This window comes from Hyalella azteca, unplaced genomic scaffold (genome assembly GCF_000764305.2).
Source record: "Hyalella azteca isolate HAZT.00-mixed unplaced genomic scaffold, Hazt_2.0.2 contig11647, whole genome shotgun sequence".
In the NCBI taxonomy this organism is placed as follows: Eukaryota; Metazoa; Arthropoda; class Malacostraca; order Amphipoda; family Hyalellidae; genus Hyalella; species Hyalella azteca.
In genome coordinates, this window is record NW_025941636.1 from 16,999 (window position 1) to 30,297 (window position 13,299).

General features: G+C 38.8%; 1 protein-coding gene across 6 annotated transcripts in view; it reads right to left on the reverse strand.

Annotated features, from left to right (window-relative positions):
* The window catches only part of LOC108668158 (SRSF protein kinase 3), a 93,295-nt gene that overhangs the window by 812 nt on the left and 79,184 nt on the right, over positions 1-13,299 (reverse strand). For 5 of the 6 annotated variants that reach the window (XM_018155320.2, XM_018155319.2, XM_018155318.2 and 2 more), the window contains 11 exons: positions 9,242-9,342; positions 5,339-5,447; positions 4,886-4,973; positions 4,419-4,613; positions 3,815-3,977; positions 3,071-3,277; positions 2,467-2,763; positions 1,917-2,090; positions 1,423-1,598; positions 1,086-1,229; positions 193-355 (listed from right to left, as the gene is read on the reverse strand). In XM_018155320.2, coding sequence (XP_018010809.1) covers positions 193-355; positions 1,086-1,229; positions 1,423-1,598; positions 1,917-2,090; positions 2,467-2,763; positions 3,071-3,277; positions 3,815-3,977; positions 4,419-4,613; positions 4,886-4,973; positions 5,339-5,447; positions 9,242-9,342 — 1,817 coding nt within the window. The remainder of the gene's footprint in view (positions 1-192; positions 356-1,085; positions 1,230-1,422; positions 1,599-1,916; positions 2,091-2,466; positions 2,764-3,070; positions 3,278-3,814; positions 3,978-4,418; positions 4,614-4,885; positions 4,974-5,338; positions 5,448-9,241; positions 9,343-13,299) is intronic. The other variant, XM_018155316.2, reaches the window with a different exon arrangement.

Here is a 13,299-nt window from a genome sequence, read left to right on the forward strand (position 1 = left end):
TTTGCATAAGCAATTCGAGTGGCACATCTAAAATTATTTAAATAATGAGATGGCAATTGCCAATAATAATAAAATGCGGACAAAATATTATAAAACTGCATTCTTTATTTATGCTCATATATTACTATGAAAAGAATTCAATGAATTATACCAATGGTTAAATAACGTCTTAAAAAAGATAGGTTAAAGTACCTTTCTTATCGAAGAATTCTCTGGAGTATTTGCCAGACAGTGCAATGGATCGAGGAATTTCTCCAAGTAGTTCGATGATATGCGCCAGGTGATCTTCGTCTCGGCTGTACTCTGCACCAGAGTGCGGCTCGAACAAATAGTCACCAGTCGCCAACTCGAACGACTGAAAGGCCATTGCGACAATTACTGACATAGCATGAAAAATTCATATTTTATCAGCAAAGGATCTATAAATCACAGCATATAATTCGAACAAAGCAACGCATTTACATTTTCATTGAAATTTGCAGGGATGTGGTTTTATAATGTAAAAAATATACAACCCCTTAAGTCATCAAGTATGGTCTGTATGAATGACCGTGAAGTAAGCACACCATTCACGACTATCCTCCTTCATTGGTAAGCTTCAATATTCTGTTTATAAACTAGTCTGAGTAAAATACCTTAATTCACGAGAATTTATGATACTCTTCACTTCTGATTTGCGCATTTAAAGATATTTGACGCAGTTCTCTAGTACTATTGTTCCTAAGACGATGGGTAGCATGGCATAGAGGCGTAACGCTGTTTGTCGTCGTTTAAAGAGAACGCTCGCAAGAGTACGATTATCTTAGTGAGGTCGTTAAGTTTGACATGAAATTTTAGAGTGATTCCCCGGTTGGGAGAAGTGAGCGTTCTATAGTTACAAAATACCATCTGTCTCTGTTAAATAAGCTGTGAAGTACCTCACCATTTAATCAAACCCAAGTGTGTAACTTCATAACAATTATTATCAACTCCCTATACATACCCAAAAGTATCTAACAGTAAAGGTTATTATTATATTGGAGCATTTAAAGTGCAATTAAAATGGGACATTGGCATGCAAGAAAGATCTACAGCTGGATTCTAACCATAGATGCAGTACTCCAAATGTCAGCAGGAGTGCCGTAGCCTGCACCTAAAAGAACTTCTAGGCACCTATACTGCCTTGTCTGGATATCTTCGGTAAAATGATGGTCTACCCAGCAAGCGTTGCCGAGATCTGCAATTTTAACCTGCACGAAGTGAGGGTTAGAATCAATTGAGTTTATACCGTCCGTGAATAAATTTTCCAGTAATTTGGAACATACGAACAAGAATAATAACGATACCAAAAGCGACAGCTCATTCATACATAGGCTGTCAGGAGCATATAAACAATATGAAAGGAATCTGTATAGATATGAAGAAATAAATTAGAATAGTTACCTGCAAATCGCACACTTCAGTGACGGGATCAGGCATAGTTTCTAGAGCCTTATGGTCGGGACACGAAGCTACTCGACGCATGCCGGCCGAGCTGTTGCCAAGACCGTCGCTACAGCCTCCCTTGCCGCCCTCTGCGCCAGACAGCCCTTCGGTTGCATCACTAGTCGCACCCTCAACTGCAGTAAGCATCAGATCGTGTTAAATAATGACCAGCGGGAAGCTATGGGATCATTATACTTAAAAACTGATAAGTGCTGTAAATTATATTGTTGGGAAATATCAAACCATTCAATGGGCAGGTCGAGCAAGCAACGAGTTGTGCAAGAAAACAACTATTATACTTTAGTTGCCTACCATCTAGATGGCAATCAAGTTCATTAGAAATTGTATTCTAAACTAGAATGTGTAGATCTGTGATTAATTTAAAAGTTATTTCAACGGTTACAATTTTCCTTCCATCAATGAGGACCAGATATATACGAGCGAGTGTTCACCATGCTGATCATGAGCTATCCTGAGATCAGGAGTGATTTCAGACTCGGAGCGTCCGAGGTGCGGACGTGCAGTGCCAGGATTGTGGCCGTTCATCATAGGGTCGAGGTTGAGGCCAACGGCACCGCCGGGAGTGACGTCAGCTTCGCACATCTCAGCCAGACTCTTGCGGTGCTCTACGCACCATACGCAACACGGCAATAAGTTAGTAAAGCTTTTCTCGCTATGTCAAGAGTCAATCCAAAAATGGGGCAGAAAATATGATAAATACTACGGAGAAGGTTCAGGGAAAATCACACGGCATAAGTTTATATCAATTCAAAACCGTTAAAAATACTACGAAGACAACTCAGTGAATCAATAAGGGGGATTAAGGTGGATTAACTAAAGTCGTAATAATAATACCAAACCAATCGTTTGAAGTTTTTTATCTTCATTTAAAGGAATAATGTAACTTGGATAAGTTTTCGTGAGTGCAAGTTGGATATAAAAGGAAGCAGTTTGGTCATAAATGTTATAAGGATAATTCAACGCGATGGTAAATGACCTAACCGAGTTTCTGCTGAGCAGCTTCGTCAAAGCTCGCGTTGTTAGCGCCCTTGTAGAGATTGGAGCGTAGCATGGGATGGTCAGAACTCTCGTCGTCATGCTCATCAGAGCCATCATTTCTGACGGGATCTTCATCGTTCATGATGATCTTGACGCTGGCCTTGTGAGGTCGCTCTCCCTCAGCGTGTTTGGCGCCATTACTCTCCTCGTTGCTGTTCATAATTGTTTTCTGACCAGCGTCACTGGCGTCACAAATCGGAGGAAAGCAGTCGCCGTTAGTGGTGCTGGCCAGGGGAGACTCTGGAAGAAGGATATTATTAATATTTGTTCCAGTAAAATGCGAGAGGACAAATACAGATATGTAACTATGCAGCAATTACATCGATACCAATAAATTTCCACTAAAAAATACATCCTAACGCGGTAATTCATCCAATTGTAATAGAAGCACCCGCCCAAAAATCGCGCCAGCAAAACTCGCTGTAACTTCTATCAGCGTTGGTTGGGAAAAAAGGTTAATCCAGCCACGAATTCATTATTAATTTATATAAAAAAAATTATCATGAAAATAGATAAATAACTAACATTATTAACGCTTTGAACTTACCTTGGTCAGGCAGAGAAGGCCCATCAGTCAGCGTACAGGCAGCCAAAGCCATCCTAGTTTCACGTTCCTCAAGTTCCTCCAGGTCTTTGATTTGCTTCTCTAACAGCGCTTGCTTCACTTTTGCTTTCTTTTTGATTTTCTTCCGTTTAGTTTTAGATATTTTGGCATTGGGATCCGGTTGATTAAAATGCTTTGGAGCGGTACTCACTGCAAATGTAATCAAAATTTGTAGTATGAATAAGCGTTATAGACACTGACTTTCCGCCTCTAGAAAATGATCGATTATTAGAAATCCATTCAAGCAAATAGGCAATGAACTTCTAATGACACGTGTAACTCGATTGCACAAAATAGGATTAGGAAAAAAAGATTGATTGAAAGTTCGAAATTTTCAGAGGACTGATAAATATTCGCATTAAAAAATTTGTAATAGCTATTATATGATTATTTTTGAACACTAAATACGTTTAAATATTTTTCTTCAGTTAATGCAAGTAGTAAATGATGAAGTTTAAAGAACTGCTACAAATTATTCTACTGTAGAAATTGACTTTTCACAAATGCAATTCTCAGTATTAATGCTAAATTTTCATTATTCAGTAATAATTAATGCTCTTACACGAATTACTTGTAGGCAATTATAAAAATATTTACATCGGACGATGCTATCACGTCTGTACCTGTTTGAAAATGAATAAAAAAATGGGAGCTCTAACTTAACACAATAAGGACATTAGAACGCACCTAGCGAGCCAGGCAGTTTGAGGCCCATCTTCTGCCACTGGGTGGCTTCAAAGGCCAGCCTCCTGATGTAGGTGTCGTCGACGCACATTAAAATGTTCTCTGGCTTGATGTCAGTGTGGATGATCTGACACTTTGTGTGGAGGTAGTCCAGCGCTTCTAGCACCTGTAACGTATTAGTAACATAATGAAGGAACTATAGGATAATTATACACTAAGATCACAAAAAAATCTCGTAGGTAAGCCAAATTCTACAAGTAAGTAAGTAAATCGAATCTTTGGGGGGGCAATTTAGATCTCGATAATATGCATGATCGGGTATGTTTGGGTCAGTAAAAAAAAAAAAATAATTCGACAGAAAGTTTTCAACCATTACCTTGAAATCCTATATCCCAAATTAATACAAGTCCCGGGACTTTAATGTGTTTCACAAAATAAGAAATATTTCACAAATGCTTTCAGTTAACCTGCGTGCTCTAAGGTGCATATTTGAATTTCATTTATGTTCCACTTTCACGCTAAACCCGAGCGCTTTAAGATGCATGTATGAATTTAGTTTCTGAATGAATATCACGGTTAGCCCGCGCAGTCTAGCGTACATGTTTACCTGTCTTGTGATGTTCTTAACGTTGGCGAGGGGGATGCCCTGATAGTTTGAGCGGATGATGAATTTAAGGAGGTTATGGCCGAGCACCTCGAAGACCATACACACGTGCGTGCCGTTCACGCCCGTGATTTTAAAATCATCCAAAAGCTGCACGGTCTTGTCGCGCTTAGGATCGTGGTCGTCTGCTTCGCGCACCTGTCAAAATACGTAACTAAATGACACAACTGAATATATACAGAAGAGTAAATGTTCAATTACTTTGAAACTGGGACCAATGTAAATGAGATTATTCAAATAGTTGTACAGTAAATATAAATAATAGTTATAGAATATAGATAAATACCACAGATCAAATATTATTCAAATGGAAGAAAACAAGTAAATAGAGAAAGTTTGTGTGATGCTTTTTCTCAAAGAAGCTCGGATATACGAAAGTTAACACGCGCATGGTAGCTTAGTTGACTCACGCATTTTAGAAGTTTTATTTCGTCGAGTGCAGTCTCGGTGTAGTGCGAGGCGCTCTTCACAACCTTCAAAGCTACGAATCTTTTGGCCCTTGAAAAAATAATTAGGAAACTAAAGCATAGGAAATTTTTTAGAGGATAAGTTTGACAAACCACATAATGTTGTAACCAGACAGTATACAAATTGACTAGCATTAACTTCACCATCAATGCTCGTCACGTAATACAAAAAAAAAATGCAAATATTCGTATGATAAAAACTCGCACGCATATAAAACCTGTTGAGTAAGTTTTAGACTGAATGATGCCACAATTCAAGCTATCAAATTTAATATTAGAGGAGATACGAAATAAATTACCAGAAGGCAACTTCATAAGTAAAAATAATGAATAAAATTTATCCATAAATAACGAGGTATTTGGAAACTTGAGCTCGAGAGCAATACAAGAACTAACTGCATATCCCAGCAGAGCCAAACTGTGGAGAAGTGTCCCCAGCCCAGCTTCCTGATGACGTGGTATCTGTTGTAGAACAGGTCGCCTATCATCACCGGGTGGTAGCCACCTGAAAACGAAAATAATTTTCTAGCAGGTATTTCGTTGTAGGAAATATGGAAATCTGGCCTGAGCAAAGTATTATTTACGTTAGACCCATACTACAAGGCATGCTAATATCTTAATATCTCTCAAATATTAAAACCAGCTAGAGTTTTTTTTAGCAATGTAACAGTAAACATGTCGAGACTCGAGTATGACAGAAGACGCCAGAAATAGCGATCAAATTCACTAGTAAATACACATCGATCGATTTGGACAAAATCTCGAAAGGATTCTCAAGGGTACTTCTAAGCAAGCCAGTAAACTTTCAAGCGAGAAGCACCTTCGGTAGTCGGACCGCCAATTTTACAGGAGCTGAAGGTCGAGATAAGACGTTGGAAGCGAGCTTTCAAGCCCAAGCGACGAGACGCTCGAGATCGGCACACAGAGTTGTCTAATTCCCTGCATTGGGCAATTGCTGGTTGGGCCGACACGCGCATGAATGCTGAGTGGCGTAAAGCAGCGCAAAAAGCAGTTTTGGTCCTTGAATCACTAATGTGGATTTTCTTAATTGATGGTTTAATTTCATGATGACGGCTTGGAAGTTTGATTACAACAGAAGTCGTCATTGAGAGACTGGGCGGGATTCACGTTATCAGGAAGCCGTGCGCTGACGTTTTGATTGCTCAAGGAAGCCGACGAAAAATGCAGCAAGTCAAGACCGGCGCTAACGTTGTTCTTCAGACGTTCATCAGAAACAAAACATATGTTGACTTCAGATATGCTCGATGATTCTTGGTTTAAATCAACATTGGTTGAAGTTGACGACTTGGCAGTGGTTGGCAGTTTTGGACTAAAGTCGTAATTAGTACGAAAACGAGTTGAAGAACCAATTGAGCGTACTTTTGCACCATATAAAACTGACAAATTAGTGTAACTCTTATGTGAACAGTTGGTAAGATGGCACGTGTAATCGAGAGGTTTCCTTGTCGGCGAACAGCTCATTGTTTGCAATTCTTCTATTCGCGAAGTGTCGAATGAGGAGATGTCGAAAGTAAATTCTAGCAGCAAATTTAATTAAGTTTCATATATGAACGAACAAGCACAGCATTATAGACGAGTCCCCCAGATTCCTTTCTAGTATCAGTATTCAGTTCCATAAACAAGTGCTATCCCATAACCAGTTTGGAACGTGTTGCAGGACAGGATTATCATAGAATTATTCGCCACGTCAGATTTCTGTGGCATTTTGCACACACAAAGATGACTTGGCGAGATTCAAATTATTATAAAGAGGTGTAATTATTTTCAAATTTTATAAAGCATAAGACACGTTACTCAAGAGACGAATTTGCAAACATGTGGCCATCAGAAAGCAAAGTTATACTCATAAATTCGGCAAACTTCCATTAAAAAATATGTGGGTATGGGGGAGCGACCGGCGCGGCCTCAACGAACGCAGACACGATATCATTAATTTTTTTCGCAGTTGCGAGCATTCGTAAGATGTTATCATAAGAATGATGGGATGGGCTGTTATTTGTCCATCGATATCGATTATTTCATGAGTGACAAATTGATTTATGAAATTATCCAACTCTGAAATTTCAGCCCGATTTGACCATCCACTGATCTTAAATTTCCAGCAGATATTTGTTATAAAATAAACTGATACCGTATTAGGAATAATAAAACTCCTAGGGCACGACAATTGAAACGATCGAATAGACAAAAACCAGGAACCCATGAAGACCAACTACTCTGTGACGATTTACAGGGACAATGTTTCGTGTGTAAAATGTTATGGAAATCCCGGGGAAGAAAACTCGTTGCCAGCTATCACGAGCTTGAAAAACACATCACTGAAACTGGATAACACAGATCAAAAGTCACTTCACTCAGGAGTTATTTTTTAACATACTGAAACTGGGGTAAAAAATTTTGCGTAGGTTTTACGTTGAAATTAAATTGCAAAGGTATTCGAAGAAGAATGAGAACGGACTACAAGCATTTGTAAAAACAACGTTTTGGAAAAGATACACTAAGAACAACAAAAAAAGTTTGCTTAAATTATCTACATAGATTAAAAATACGTAGATGATAATCCGATCGCAAAACAGGTTTTGAATGAAACAGTAATAAAAAAATCACATGGAAAAATAACAAAGAACCAAAGAACTTCACAATTCCAAAACAGCACGACATCGCCAAGTCAGCATGAACTTTTGCCACCTTTGCCAGAGAGCAACTGGGAGTTCACACAAACGTATCGTACAAAGGAACGGATCGATCCGGCACAAGAATTGAGCAGGTCAACTGAAGACTAAAGGAAACCATACAACACCACTCTTTATTCAAGAGAAGCCTGCTAGTATTCAGCAGACTAGTTGAGCCCATGAGAAGCATGTCGAAACAAGGCAAACAAAGCATGCTTTACAAAATAGACCGTGACTCAGTAGCAATGAAGCCCCGCGTGTTGCAATCAACATAAACATATCGACTATAAACATATCGCATCACTGAAAGCAATGAGCTGACGGGGTAATAGAGAGCAAGTGATTCATAATACGCACAGCTCCCAAGTGGTTAGTGGATATAAATGCAAGTACAACTGCTCATATTAGAGGAATGGAATAATGATTTTAAAGGGAACTGTAGACATTAATAGGCCCAAGAATTTAACTGCATAGTTTAAAAAGTGCACAGAGGTGCAGTGGAATGGAAACAAGTTTTAGAATTGATAATACACAACTAGCATCGAGTAAAGGAAGGCAGAAAATTTACCAGTAGGCATCAGTGACGTAGCAGTGAGAGTGTAACCGGGACCCCAAATTTAGGTGCAAGTCAGAGTAAAGGAGAGAAGTTGGCAGGCAGGCTGAGGCGCAAGAGCAGTAAGATGCTAGGAACCTCACCATCAAATGACCTTAGCAAGATGACACTTAGCCAAGCTCTGAGGCTCGTGACATGCGTGAGCATGTCACAGAACGTAACGGCCGCGTCGGGACAACAAGAGAAGCGGTCAAGCATGCAGCGATTTGAAAGACCGATATCAAAGTAACGTCGAGAGTACGGTCTGGTACAACTGGAACAATATATACGGCCATGATCTGGCAGCGACGTCACTAAAGTGGAAGCCTTCACAGTTATTCCGCAGTACGGCCGATAACAATTCTACAGCCATGTAGAACTTGACACATTTTTCGAAGAGGTGAACCTACGGCATACGGCTGCGGTACGGCTACTTGGAACAAACGATCGTAATTACAGCAGAGGACATTTGTGATCGATACGGTCGCGGCATAACAACCTTACAACAATACGGGATAGGGTTACGTAAAGTAACCCTAGTAAAGTAGTAAAGTCGAACAGCGGTTAGAAATATTTAATTTCGAAGAGGTTTATTCAATTCTCCAATCAAGAATTAAAAGTGATGTTTCCTTAGAGATAAATATTGAGTTCCGCGTTCATTTATATCCCTCATTTCTGAAACAGTGATTTTGTCCCCTTGATTTTCCACAGTTTATTATTACCCGTGTTTTATTTTTGACCCTCATATATTCAATTTGACGAGACCAATTCCTCATGAGCCTTTAGCAAAAAACGCTTGTTGACCGCATCGAGCCAAATACGTTACCGAATTCAAGTACAAATTTAAGGCACTGAGAGTGAAGAGGAATTCTTATAACAAAAACCTAACAGGTTTCATAGAGGATTAATTCCGTAGAATTGCACACCACCACATTTAAAACCAAAAATTTTAATAACCTTTCAAAAACATCGTAGGTCTGGCCAGCAGCCTTTGTATGAGGACATTGATCTCACCTTTGCAGTAGTCCTTAGAATCCTCCTGCTCCTCATCGTCGGAGCCGAGGATCTCCTCCTCCTCCTCTTCTTCCTCAACATCACGGTCGCGAATATCCGTCCTGCAGAAACAAACAAAAGGGTGATTTGTAAAGATAATTTATATGATAATAAGTACTTAAAGGAACTGCAGAGAGGGAAATATTCTAGATAGGGACTAAAGGTCTGTCTCTCACGTGGTCATCGACTGAATCGCCACTTAAAAGACCATCACTGTAAATGTGGATCTATTTTGCCATCATGAAAGCTTGTACGTTTGTTTCAAGGCCGATACTGCAAAGACATGCGGGTCTTGAAACGAGCATCTAAGACACCGATAGTGTCGGTATGTTAAAAAAAAATAATCGAATAACACAAGTGTAATAAACCAGCCAAATACAGGTCAAATTCCAGTCATCTCTAGAGCTTCAAGCTTGCTGCATCTTTGAACATCATATCAAAAACTAAGTTACAGTATTTTACGAAGAGCTTGTAATGGTTATAGCAATACGTGCCTACTGCCAACAAAATTCATTCAATCCATGTAAGAGATGTCATTCAGACCATGTACGAGACGTCTATCTAAGAGAAGTCACATTAAAACAGTCATACTATCTTCAAGAAAGCAATAAATTTACACGCAAGTTATCTAAGTAAGAAATCCTGATGAAAATCGTGCCTGACTAGCCAATGCAGAAGGCTTGGTAAAAAAGCAGAGGGACGATAAGGGGCGAGTTGAGGCAGGCGTTTAGCACCGGCGTAAGGCGCGTTATAGCCCCAGCATCGTGTTGATACGGCCACGCCTCTAAATGAGCTCATTTCCGCAAAGGTGTTAACAATGAGCGCGCTTTGGTTGGGCGGTATTTTGAACTGCACGGCCGCTCTCGTCCAGGAATAGATCCACACTCAGCGCAACCATACAGGACGAGATGATTGTAGCTGGGAGGCTTATCGTCAAATTACTTGCATCACCATTCGACTTCAACGAGATATTTGTCCTGTTACTGGGGTTTATACTTTCTATGTTTATACGAGTAGATCTTGGGAACGTATACTAGCATTTATCTTAAATCAGATAAAAAATACGTATAGGACAGAAAAGTCAACTGCGAAAGAAACGATAACGCTCGCAATAACATGTTTCCGCATTGGGCCTAAAAATGTCAACAGAGCTCCAAAAAGACCCAAGAGGCAGCAGGGCAGACGACATCAAAGCGAGTGCACCTGCATAAGAAGGCGCTTGCAATGGCTCTCTGATGAAGAGGCTGTGGATGCTTTTGCTTATCACTTGCATGACGGTATAGATGCTCGCCTTAAAGTGACACATGGCCTTGGTCGAATCGGAATAAGAGAAATGCGTCGTACACTATGATTTATAAGCTATTTTTTTTTCTGGTAGTCGAGTATTCACATTTCTTGTTCGTGCAATGTAGTAACTGCGTTGTAGGTGCAACTGCGTTGAGCAAATACTGGATTCATCAGCAGAAAATGACTTTCACTCTCACGGATTGTCGATAAGTATCATTGCACAAACGAAATCCTAGAATGCCTTCAATTAATTCTTGAAAATTCGGGAGCATTGAAACACAATAGTGGAAACGAGCAAAGCTTTAGTTGGATCGAAGTAAAATGTTTCAACGAGATTTAATCGGCACTCAGAAAGAGCAACTAAAAATCTGGAGTTATTCGAGGAGTATGATTAGTTAGAACAATGCCACAGCGTGCGCTATATACAGCCGTGGCATGGATACGAGAGGCCAAGGAACAAATCTTATAGCGAATAGTTTAAATTAGAGAAATTTGCGCAATGATGCGTACAGGTAGAATTTGATCAAGAATTTAACGACAAAAATATACGGAAAACTATACCGGCCATGAGACAAGCCCCATCTTGGTTGATCATTTCATCTAATTTTCTTAAAATTGTCAGGGCATGATAATTATTTTAGGGACTCGCAACATGCGAAAACCCCCGTAATGCAGAAACATATGTATTTTCGATAGCGATGCGTCGCACTGTGAGATGAGTGACATGCAGAAGGTGCGCGCGCAGTATGAAGGCCTTATTAATACGGGAGTCGGTGAAGAGAAAGAGTAAATATAGGACAGCAGCAGGCACGCTCTGCCAAGACTGCTGCAGCAGGGACAGCATGGGCCTCTAGCTGTGTACCTGAACTGCTATACAGGCGCCCGACGCTCTATATTTCATGCGTAGTGTCAACACTCGCCTAACTCGTTGGCCCAGTACAGGTACCTTAAATCAACGCTACTTCAAAGAGAAACTGTATGGAGCATTTAAAATGTAATGGTTTAAGACTCTCAAACAAGTCAAACATTAGATGTCGTTCATTCTGATGTTATTTTTATGAACACAACACCGATATTTGAATAATTAGTCAATGTCGTGGAAAAAGATATGGATTAATTATTCAAATTTTAAGCATAAGTGACAGAGATAGCATCGAAAAAAAATAATACCGAAAATGAAAGGAAGGCGTAGAAGCACACATTGTAATTGATATCATCTGTTCAGCTAGATAACAAAATCGGAGGGGCCAAACTAGTATAATGTCGTGGGTATAGTGGGAAATAAAGGATGAATAAGATAGTAATTAAAACTATAATAATAAATAACCGATAAATACGAGAGATATAAGTATAAATGAAACGTGCGTTCTCTTAGCTCATGTTCTACGGAGTCTTTCTGAACTGTAAAGACGACCCCAAATGTAGGGGTTATTTTTACATTTATAGATATACTATACATATAAATTCAGAACAGTTATTTAAGCATGACTGAATTTACATGAACATTATAATCACAAATATTACCAGAACATATGCAACCACGTACCTCTGTGGTGGATCACGCAACAATGACAAATAAAATAATATACGTTTAAAAATTACATTTTAAAGACAACACTTCTAAAGAATCCAGTGTCTCAAATGTTACATATGTACAATAAATTTCTAATTTTATTTTCGAATATTAAATATTAATTTTTAAAATTTGTTTAATATATAATTTTTTCTTTCGAAATTATTTATTCTGTCAATTGATTCATGCATTGCCTCCAACTTCACACAAGTATGTAAAATTTCAGATCAATTGGACAGGTATAAGTGTGTCAAATATCAATTATAAGATTTGTAGCTGACAAAATTATTTTAATATTGAAAAAAAATTTTTACTTATTAAAATTTTACATTTTGTTTATTGATTCATGCATTGTCTCCAACTTTACGCAAATGCGCAAAATTTCAGATCGATAGGATAAGTAGAAGAGTGTTAAATTTTGATCATAAGATTTGTGGCAGACAAACAAACAACAAGAAGTGAAGTTAAAGAGAAGTATTGTAAAAAAAAACATTCATGGGCGAAGTTATATCGGGGATGATTGAAAATTAAAATGACAAATCTAACGAATCCTATCGCAATTCCTAACCATAATAATTACAATACGACGGCCTCAGCAAAACCTCGCTAATTACAATGGGAATCACGAACGGCTGAAACGTAAGCACTTTTTACCCATCGGATGACGCACGAGTTAGCGGCACGTTGTTGAAAAAATTAGAAAGTAGTACTTAACAAGTACCTATAAAGAGTGAAAACTGAAAACGTTGCTCAAGAACCTACACATTTGGGTAAATAATTTAAAACTTTAATAACGAGTATCAGATTAAAATTTCTAAGAGTCGACCGAGATCAGCAATAAATCATGGCAATGTCATATTTTGACTTTAATCAAGTAACTAATGACTTAAAAGCAGTTTTTGAGCAAATTTCAAGAGGTAAGAAATTTTTAAAGTCAAATTGACAAAAATTGAGAAGCGTTCGTTAAATGTGACAGATTTTCAGCACATACAATATCTAATGCATCACGATGCAAAACGTCAGCTACAACATCTGTTCATCAAAGATTGGTTAGCTAGCTGCGCGAGATGCAATACACAGTTTGAAGCACGAAGGTTTTACTGCCAAGTTTCTCGGCTAACTTAGTGATTAAAATCATAGACAATCTCAGTTGTAATGC